Here is an 11,062-nt window from a genome sequence, read left to right as displayed (position 1 = left end):
GGTGTTTGTGCAACTTTTAAAACAAGCCGTAACCTTATTTTCTATCTGCATTGTATTTGCTTTTTTGGATTATGCTTGTTTTGGATAAATGAGTCCTTCACACAAGGAGAAAGTGGGCCTGTGGAGATCATGCCTGGAAGTGTGATAAGTAATTACATATTACTCCTTAAGTGAGCACAATTGATAATCTCCTCTGAAACAATCTTTTGTAAATAAAAACCTTTTTGGCAGATGTCCCAATTTGGTTAAGTTTGAGCAAACTTGGAGTGTATAAAAGCGAGTACACCTGTTAGATGACCTCCTTGTACAAGGTATGGGCAAAGTACTGTTTGTGACGGGTAAGTCAGTGCTGCTGTATTTTGAAACATTTTTCTGTAGTATGTGCACATGGTCTCCTTGTAATTGCTAGTTTCAGGATTTGTACAAACAGTATATTGCAGCCAGTTGGAGAGGGACATTTTTAGCACTATTATAAAATGTCTTTTTACTCAAAGATAACATGTGACTTTTAATCTTACAGCTCTGGCCCTGCTGCTGCACGTGCAGCTCGGTAAGCCGTCTATGAATATGGGATACAGTGTGCATGTTTAATTTCCTTTTTTTTTCGGTCATAAATTGCGTTACCGTAGGTGTTTGGTCGTTAATAATAAACTTATTTTAAACCAAAGGCTCATCCTTCATACTGTCATACTGTCATGCTACTTCACAAACTGGGCACAGTACAGACCACCTCCAACCATATTTATGCCCAATGACATCGACCCATGCATTTTCACAAATGGTTTTGAGCCCTACCAACCGTCAGACTTTCATCACCTCGGTCATTTCATTCCTGAGGAAGTATAAGTTTGATGGGCTTGACATTGACTGGGAGTATCCAGCCAACAGAGGAGGATCCCCTCAGGACAAGCAGTACTACACTGTTTTCCTGGAGGTTGGTTAATTGCTCAGTTTCAGGTTTATTTTTTTCCCCAATGCAATTTGAATAATTCCATACCTGATAGCACATCGAACTGCTCAAGCTTGTGTCAAATGTTTTGGGCCAGGATAAATCCCTGTGGGGTTTCCACTGTGCCCCGTGCTGCATAACATATACATAAAAGCATAAAACTGACAACCTGACCATTTTACAAATCACGGATTCTGAATTGTGGAGTTCAGTTGATACTAAATATTTTATATCTGTTGACATTCAACAGGAGATGAGAGCCGCCTTTGAGAGTGAGGCCAAGCAGAGCAACAAGGCTCGTCTTCTGATGTCTGCTGCTGTGGTCGGCTGGAAAGAGCAACATTGATTCTGCTTATCAGATTCCCAAGCTTGGCCAGTGAGCACTTAAAGCAATATTTGTGGTGTGTCCAATCTGATCCACAGCAACATTAATGAGTCACAGTAGAACGGAACAACTCCAATTCTCAACCTTTTTAATTTAAATCATCAATGTAACCTTGTTAATGTCGCCTCTGTGTTGTCCACACCCAGGGCCCTGGACATGATCAACGTCATGACGTACGACTTCCATGGCTCCTGGGACCCCATGACTGGCGAGTGCAGTCCCCTTGTTTAAAGGCCCAGAGGACCAGGGTGGTTTCATCTAGTTCAATGTGGTGAGTACTTGAACATCCTCACAGCTAAATTCACCAAAACTGGGCTTGTAAGAGCGTGTAAGAATACACCCGCAGTCTGCCAGCTTTATCTGCAAATATACATTTTTCCAGTTCCAGAGCCACGTATATCTCCCTTTTCTTTGTCCCAGGACTATGCCATGAACGACTGGAAGAGCCAGGGAGCCCCGGCTGAGAAGCTGATTGTTGGTTTCCCTACATATGGCAACACATTCACTCTTAAGAACTCTGCTAACCATGGTGTTGGAGCCTCCGTTGCCCGTGCTGGAACTCCTGGAAAATACACACAAGAGGCTGGAGAGCTCGCTTACTTTGAGGTGCGCTTTCTTATTATTGCAATAAAGTCATAGAGAATAAGCTTGAATGTTGATGGCGGTTCAGTGTTAGTTAATATTCTTCTGTATGCTTGATAACAGAGCAGGTTGGTTTTTCACAGTGTTAAACACTCTAGGCTGTCATTAATGCACTGCTTTGTGAAATTACAGATCTGCGGCTTTTTGAAAGATGGAGCTACTGAGGTTTGGAACCAGGCCCAGGATGTGCCATAGCCCCAAAAGGGAAACCAGAGGGTGGGCTATGACAAGATGAAGAGCTTCCAGATCAAGGTAACAGAGCTGCACAGAATACTTGTTTTACTGTTTGACAGGCCAATCTGTTTGCTGCAGTTAATTAGCTCTGAGCTAAACATTTTCCCCAGTCTGCATAAACTGTTGAGATGAAATATTATAAAATGTGAACGTTTTCCCTCTGTGCCAATGCAAAATGTGACAGGAGCAAATGTGTTAAAATATGACTATTTGATCCCCTGTTTTCTGTATGTCGGGTCCTGCTGCAGTTATCACAAGTTCTGCTAGGTTTTTGGCTGCCACTCCCCTTCCTCCAATTGCAGGAGTGAGCGGGACAACCGGAGGCAGCTCTGGAGGAGGCTCCAGTGGCGGCTGCTCCTCTGGTGGGAACTCGGGCACCAGCGGCATGAACAGCGGGTTCTGCGCTGGAAAGACCAGTGGCATGTACCCCGACCCAACAAACAAGAACCAATTCTACAACTGCAGCAACGGCAAGACCTACTTTGAGAACCGTGCTGCTGGTCTGGTCTTTGACACCTCCTGTTCTTGTTGCAACTGGGCCTAAAGCTGAAGTTATAGATTGACTTAACTGTTCAAAGACTGGATGACTCTTTTTTAAATTTGTTTTTCATTCTCAGAGGCCAATTTCTTTCAGTACAAAGTCCTTCCCTCTGCATTGGATGTTTAACAGTGTAAAACCTTAGGCTGTCCTCTTGACTAGTTAATTCTGAAAGCAAAGAAAATAAACATTTGAATCATTGCATGTGTGTCGTATGTATCCACAATGTTTTCTTTGTTGTTACTTATAAAATGCGGTGTCAGAACTGTCTCTGTATCGGTCAAACCCACACTATGTTCACCATATCAGTATAATTGTTTAATACACATATTATATAGTAATCCATGTACATATGCCAAAAGATATGCAAACACACAACAATATGAAAACAAAAGATTACAATTAAAACGACAAACAGAAAACAATTGGAACTGAAAAAAAGTATTTAAAAGTATGCTACAGGTAATCATAATCCTTATAAAACACAACAATCCACAATTTGATGAACAGATTGACAGAAAAAGAAATCAAAGAGTTTGAACTATAACCAGCACAATAACAATAACATTTTTTTTTTTTGGTAGGCTTTGGTAAAACATCTTTGGAGATAAATTGTTGTAATACTTCATCTCCTAGAGTAGCCACTGAAGGACAAAACACAGCTGCTTCCCCTCTCAGCTGCTCTCTGGCTCAGCTTTCTGCTCTGTTTTTGCAGATCCATTCTGCTCTGTTGCTGCTGGTTCCTCCACCATGGCTGTCTTTTTCGTCGTTCCTGTGGGGATGCAGAGGGAGTATGAGTGGGGGATGACGAGTGTGAAATGAATGAAAAACAAACCATAGACAGCAGTGTGTGAGGGCGCTGGCTGATACTGCACCTGTGAGGTAATTTCTGTGCATTCGATGGAACAGCAGGAGACCAATGAAGAAGATAAAACCAAAGCAGGCGATTATCATTCCGCACAGCAGGAAGCTGTAGCTGCCTTCAGTCTGGATAATCTGGGGATGAGACAGCGACAAGAAACTGCTCAACACAAATCCAAAGTCTCTGCTGGACTTGTTTTTGCAATTATAAACCTATTTCTCAACTGCGCACACTATTTTTCTACAATAATGGAGATACTCATCAGACTTACTGAGCCAACCAGAACCTGCATCACCATCTCTCCCATCCCTGCACTTGTCACCAGCACTGACGTTGCACATCCTGCAAAAAAAAAGAATGCACGGTTTATTTCCTCTCCTTGCTTTGAACTTTGATTCAATTTTTGTGTTGTAATTATTGTGCTGTAAACACATCATTATACCCTGATAATCAAGGATGTCTTCAGTATAGGCGAGCATACAGGGGAATATGCTACTGAGGAAAAGCCCACATAAACAGGTCCCGACAAAAAGAAAGGTGGTGCTGGTGTAGAAAATAAGCAGCAGCAAGACAGTAACAATGGCACCTGCCTAAAAAAGAAGAGCGAGAAATATCAGTTAGGTGTTTGACCTTTAAGTTTCTTTGTGCATGTCCCATCTACAACAGCACTCTGAATGTTTTCTAGGCCTTACCAGGTTGAACATGAGCAGTCTCACAGGCTGGAAACGGTACGAAAGCGGAATGGACAAAAGACGGCCGGCAGTGATCGCTGCCCAAAAGATACTGGCCAGGTAACCGGCTGTCTTATTTGGCAATGACATAGGTGGTGCCACACCGTAAGTGTAGACAAAGCCGGCATATGCACCCTGGAAAGAAAAGGCAGATTCTGTCATCTGCTCTGCTTTCTGAGTTTTTATGTGGATTTCATATGCATTCGTACCATTTTATGTTGAACATAGTAAGTGAAATGCACGTCACGTTATTTATCTGCACCCCTCACTCACCACAATGCCATCGGTCATGAAGAGCACCAGCCCACCGAGGATATGAATCATAAAGAAGGATACTGGCAGCCCGCGCAGGTTATCATTCTGACAGCAGCTAAAGATATTCCCATGACCTGTAACAGAGCGCGAGGGTCACAAGTAACAGATTGTAGCACACAAAAATGGCATTCATTGTGATTTTTTTTTTCTGGTCTAAAAAAACTGAAAATCCGCTAAAAAAAAAGATGTATGACTCATCCTAAAATACAAGTCCTGTATATAAAGCACTTCTTCCATGTCTTTACCTCCAGCTGCATGTTCCTTCTGCTCCACTTCTGAGCCCTCGGCCCCCTGCTGGTTCTCCATTGCTAGTTCATCTTTGTCCAGAAGACGAGGCGTGCCGGGGAAACATGGGATAAGTTGCTCCCGATACATCAGGAACAGGACTGTAAGGGGCACGGGCAGCTGAGGGTGCACAATTAATATTTTTTGCCATTAACTAACCATTAACAAAAAATATCAGATTAAGAAAAAAAGAGTAACTCTTCTCTTGCACATCTACTACTGTAAATCTGTCCAACGTCTCACATTGATAAGCGCCATGATCCAGAAAGCATAGTGCACATTTGACTCTCCTCCCTCTCCCTCGTGGGGCAGGGAGCTCTGAGTTATGTTGTGCTCTGCAATCGGACTGTTTCTCAGCAGGTTCCTGAAATGATGCATGATCTGAGTCTCATTCCCTGTGTGATTCCCACAGCCCGTCTCGGAGAGGAAAGGATCTGCAATCAGTGGGCTCACCAGGGCTCCGAACCCAATGAAGAAATGAAGAGCCTGTGAAAATGTAGAAGACAAAAGACAGAAATGTGACTTACTGTGTTTTTTATTATGCAAATGCTATCATGTCAGATTCCTACAGGTGAGGTACTACTACTTTTTCACCTGTAAGAAAACAGCCGAATCCCTCTGGTAGATGGTCACCAGTTGGATGTTAGCAATGGTGTCAATAATGCCCATCGCAAACCCAGACACGGCCATGGCGATGGCAAGCAGGAGAACATTATTGCACAGAGGGATGATGGCAAATATTACAGAGATGGTGAGAGCAGAGACAAATAAGGCAGCTAGAGAGCTGAACAACCTTTAAACAAGAAAAGAGACATCAAGGTTATAATGGCAGTGAATTGTTTCCAGATTATTCGTGCACAAAGCAGAGTCTGGGGGAGGGATACTTACGTCCTCTTGAAAACACCACCAATAGAGCTGCCAATCAACAAGCAGAACTGCTGGGCAAAGAATACCCAGGTAATCTGACTAAGTGTGGACTTCGTTTGACATTGCAAGTCCAAAATTGTGGGTCCGAGGAAAGCAATGCAGAGTCCAAAGCTGAAGAAAACACTCCAATAGGTCAGTGTGTGATGGGCATTCCTTTTGAATAGAGTCACGATCCGATCATCCACAAACATCTTGACCACAGCAAAGATAGATGTAGCTCAGTGAAACAGACTGACGGGGATTTTCTCACTACCAAGTAGTACACTCTCAATGTGTGATGATGTGTGGATGTTTTTTTTGTAGGAAAATGAGTTTCTGGATCTCTTTTAAAGCTTTTAGTGCCCTCCTCTTTGGATTGCTTAACTGAAAAGGATGTCCTTTTTAGTTAATGGGTGAAGTGGAGATTCTTCCAACAATAATATGACTATTTGAATTATGTTAATGATTAGCATTGAAGAAGAGTGTGTTGAAATGCTAGCAGAAAATGTGCATTTAAATGTCAGGGCACTTCCAACCATATCACTGGAAAATGTATCATCAAGGAAGCAATGACACACAGGTTGTCTTTTCTCTTCTACCTTGACTATCTTGCGGTACTTATTGCTAAATATTACATAACGAGTTCATCTGTGACTGAGACATCATTTAATTATTTATTGTGATGAAACACACGCCTCTTTCTTCTCAAGCAATCTTGTCTATGTTTCAATTATTTTCATAGACCTTTGTTCAATATGCTGCTGAATATATCCAATATCCAGTCTATTACATATGCACCCACAATGTTTCTAATTATTTATCCTCTCTTGCATTACATTACATTACAGTCATTTTATCTAAAACAACTTACAATTCAGATTCTATCACATTTCTACACCGTAGGCACAGCTACGGGAGCAATTTTGGGGGTGCTGGGGATCGAACCGCCGATCCTCTGAGGGTAAGGACTTAGCCACAGTCCCTACCCTAAAGTGTCTCTTTAGAGCCACTGTGGCGATGTGGCTCTATGGATGCCGATGCCGACCTGTCGGTCAATGCAATTCTTTGATCCAGACTGACTAACAGCTATGGACTACCATGAAATTTGGTACAGGTATTCATGGTACCCAGAGGATGAATGAATGTACTAAACTAAGGCTTTGAACTTGATGCTAAACATCAACGTGTTAGCATAGCCATGGGGATGTTGGCACACTGTCTTTATATACGGCATCTGGTGATGTGTCGTAGACTGACGTCTGAACTGAAGTGAATACGGGTTTGAGGTTTCAATAATAATTGTTATCAAATTCAATCGTGCAGCTTCTTCTTGTTCTCGAATTTTTTTTCTTGCTGGCATGTGTGTGTGGGTCCGTCTAAAGTTCAGGAAGGCCACTCAGGATGGACAATATGTGCAATATGACACTACAATGTTTAGCTTGACCCCATTTGAGGACGGATGTCAACCTGCGAAGGAACTGTGCATCTCAAGGCTATCGCATAATTTAGATATTTGGAATTCTTGCACTTAATTGTTCCGTGTTCAATTTTAAATGTATTTTGTATGCGTTGTTTTACTTGGCCCTCAGTGGGATGAATAAAAGAAAGAGCTTAATACCTAATCCCTTTAATGATTGCATGGGAGAAGCAAAGCTCTACCGGTTATGGCCAAACATGGGCTTCCGGCAAAGTTGAAACAAGGGAAACTAAAGAAATCACAATACAGTATTATTATTAAAACTGCTAATGTAGGCATCTTAAAACATTTTGTTGAATACTCTGACACCATTAAAATCTCCCTGAGTTATATGCAATAAACATTTGCATGATGATGACACAAATGTGTTTTCTGATGATCTTTTTTTTTGAAGCATGCAATTTTTTTCTCTCAGTAATCAATTATCTTAAATAAATGTTGCTTTCTTGGTACTTCATTTGCTACTTGCACAAGTATGATGCATATCCATATTCTCTGTCGTATTTAAGTTACTTGTGACACATTTTCCTGTGAGTGTATCTGTCTACACAGTGGAGCATATGCCAGGATCCCACAGTCTACCAAACTCAGCTGTGTAACTGATTTGCCAACATGCCCTGCACGGTGGAGATGCTGGTCAGGTACAAAAACCTGAGAAATATGTGTGTTTATACAAAAGGCATTCATTAACATCCGCTTCCTCTTCTGGAGATATAGCAACACAAGATGACTTCTCCAGGTAATTGTCAACTAACACAATCCTAGAGGCGTGCAAGGTGGTGTTAAAAATCTACTGAAGTAGGACATCTGTTTTTGAATTAACATATCATTTACACAGGCTAGATTGAAGAGGAAGAAGAAGAGGAACTGTATGTGTTTGCTAATTAAAAAAACCCACATTTTCGAAAATCTGTGTACTTGAGGAAGTGAGTGGGTGAATCAGTATAAGCTGCTTCACTTTTTATAAAAGTAAATGTGTCACTCGATTTATTTATTGTATTTTTGTTGAACACTTTTACACAACCCTCCAGACATGTTGAGCTCAATGCAGAAACACTATGCTTGGAATGATAATTTGTGCTGCTACGCAAAAAAACATTGCCGGAAATTCTTCATGTCCAGTCCTTCACTCTCTTTGAAGAATATGCAAATATTGTTAATCTTGAAAGTTGAACTGCTGGACACAAGATGTTTCCCATTTCACTGAAAATGTGTATATGCACCAGAGGCTTCAGCTGTGCACATTGCACTTTTCATCAATAGCACTCCGAGAAATGTTTCCCCTTCGGCAGATGAATGGTAAAACAGCCTTCTAGTGTTAAACTCTGCACCTACATCAGTACGCACAGTGACGCTCAAACACCGAAGTGAAATAACAAAGTAACACAACATATTTTTTTAGGAGAGCATTTTCTACACACAGTTTCAACACTAGATGGTGTAAAAGTATTGTATTCATCCACAATTTAAGGCAAAATAAATCAGGTTTGCCTCTGTGGAACGAGATTGTTGCTCTCTCTATCTCTTAAACACACCGAGCACAATACACAGGGCTTGCTGATGGCAGCCACATGAGGAGATAAGACATCACTCACAGGCTTTAAAGTGGACAAAAACGACATTGCCTTGCACCTCTCTGTCTCATCTCTATAGGCTGACATTTAGCCAACTCTCGATGAGAGGCCTGAGACAGTTCCAGGACAATGTGAAAGGAATCATAATCTGATTTTTCTCTCTGCTCTTCCCCCAGCATATACTTCTTTTTTTGTATCAAATCTGTATTTTACTGGGTAACTCTCATTTTCATTGGAAAATCTCTTTTCCAAGAGAGCCCTGGCCAAGACGGCAGCAAAGTGTTTCAAGCAAGATATACAAAGACATAATAGTTAATACACAGTCACATGCCCAGGAACACAGACAGGAGGAAACAGAAATAGCGATGGAAGCAATTACAAACTCTTATTGAATTAGCCTCCAAACCCTTCACAAAGTATTTCAAAGTTCTAACTGGGATCAACTGCAGGTCTGTCTCCAATCGGTTCCAGGCTGCCGGGGCGAACAGCATGAAGGTCTATTTCAGTGTCAGCCTTACGGACAAACAGTAAGATCGTGCCATTTGATCACAAATAACAATAACTACTTTTAGGGGAGATATAACCATAAAGATAGGAGGGGAGCAGACCAAGGATGGACTGAATATGTGCCAGTGAGTAAGTCTGTGCAAAGCCAATGAAAGCCACAACACTGTGTGAGCCTGCAGAGAAAAGCACATGCTGCCATATAATATAAAAGAATAAATGCCATGGATTACATGCTAATACCTCCAAAGCCCACTATATTTCTTCATAAGCCTGTGGATGTGTATATTTAATAACACGTGAGAGAGCAAAATAAACATTTCAAGGTCTTTGAGAAGGAGGAAGTCACAGTAGGTTTGTTCATTGTTACTTGTCAAGTCAGACAGGCATACGTGATTTAGTCAGTATATGCATTAACACAAGTGAGGGGATTAGCTATAGTTGACATGATACAGGCTCCTCTTGGAGCAGTAAGACATGTACCTGTCACATATCTGTATTTCTCCAGTCAGTCCCCGGCAGCCCTGGATGGAAATGCCCTGCAGTGTACCCCCGACACACCTCCTCAGGCCCAAAATAGAGCCAAGGATATGTGGCATGCAAACAGACATGGCTGCGGGGCAAAACAGTCCTATTCTTCGAGGCTCTGGGCTGCTAGGTGGTAGCAGTTAAAACATAAAGCACTTGTGAGGGTTGGTACATGAGCAGATTAAAAAGTCATCAAATTATTCCGAGGACTTTAAGAGAGAGAAAAAAGAAAATGAAGTGTCACTTTCACGTGAAATAATTTCTATGAAACTGATAAGGGAGCATTCTCTACAGGCTAACTCTTTGCTGTTTAAAAGTAGGAAGAAACCAATCCGAAGATGCTAAAACAGTGACGATGATCTTATTTTTAATACAGACTAACATCTTTACCACTGTTTTCTTAAGAATAATATATAATAAGGACAGCCCCACCCCCCAAGTCTGCTAATATTCATATTTCATTTGCCAGTTATGTTTTGATGAGAAACAATCACTGTTCTTCAACTGCAGGAATTTCTTTTTGTATGGCTTACAAGTCGCATGGAGGTGGTTGAGGTGAAGACTGAAGACCAGCGTTCGTACCACGAGGGTGGCATGTGATTACGGTTTTATGGTTTTGTCTACGTGTCAATAAAAAGTGAACTTGTCCTGTCAAGAGTGCGCTCAAGCCTCTGTTGAATATTTAACCAAGCCCATGATATTCCCGTACCTTTAAAGGATAGGTTCACATTTATCAGTTTTTCTTGGTGTGATCATTCATCCTATTGAATTTCTTTAACGAAAAGTGACTTTGAATGATAACCCCCCAAACTCAGACTGCTGACGCATCACATTAGTTTCAGCTACACTTTGAAATGTATTTTCTTTTGCACAAAACGAGGATTGTGCTCTTAGCCTCCCATCATTAACATTGAAAGCGCATTAGAAAGGGATCTTGTACGGGAGGAATGATAACAGCAAGCAAAGCTTGTACCAGTGTTCGTAAAGCTTGTTTCACGGCCCACTTGAAGAAATGTGAACCTATTCTTTAACCAAGTTCTGTTAAATCATGTTTTAGTAGCTACATGCTGGTTTTTGTCTTTTAAGAGTGAATATAAGGAAAGTGAACAAAATACACTATCAAAGAACAGTT

The 11,062-nt window shown here is 41.3% G+C and overlaps 1 protein-coding gene and 1 pseudogene across 2 annotated transcripts; one reads left to right on the top strand and one right to left on the bottom strand.

Annotated features, from left to right (window-relative positions):
* The first annotated feature begins 313 nt into the window (after nt 1-313).
* On the top strand, nt 314-2,754 carry LOC306708001 (acidic mammalian chitinase-like; annotated as a pseudogene). The gene is made up of 8 exons: nt 314-338; nt 547-550; nt 669-934; nt 1,200-1,325; nt 1,481-1,605; nt 1,755-1,940; nt 2,109-2,277; nt 2,459-2,754. The product of its transcript is annotated as an acidic mammalian chitinase-like (transcript).
* Nucleotides 2,755-3,422: 668 nt separating this feature from the next.
* mfsd4ab (major facilitator superfamily domain containing 4Ab) lies at nt 3,423-6,059 on the bottom strand (the record flags this gene model as incomplete). The annotated part of the gene is made up of 10 exons (XM_079173442.1): nt 3,423-3,520; nt 3,624-3,744; nt 3,882-3,952; nt 4,053-4,200; nt 4,303-4,476; nt 4,615-4,730; nt 4,902-5,061; nt 5,185-5,427; nt 5,536-5,734; nt 5,830-6,059. 10 exons carry the CDS (start codon nt 6,057-6,059, stop codon nt 3,423-3,425), a joined length of 1,560 nt encoding a protein of 519 aa, XP_079029568.1.
* Between the last annotated feature and the right edge of the window lie 5,003 nt (nt 6,060-11,062).

The sequence above is a fragment of the Pholis gunnellus genome (assembly GCF_910591455.1).
Source record: "Pholis gunnellus genome assembly, chromosome: 2".
Classification (NCBI taxonomy): Eukaryota; Metazoa; Chordata; class Actinopteri; order Perciformes; family Pholidae; genus Pholis; species Pholis gunnellus.
The sequence above is the reverse complement of the archived record's forward strand: the minus strand, read 5'-3'. Positions and strand labels throughout refer to the sequence as shown.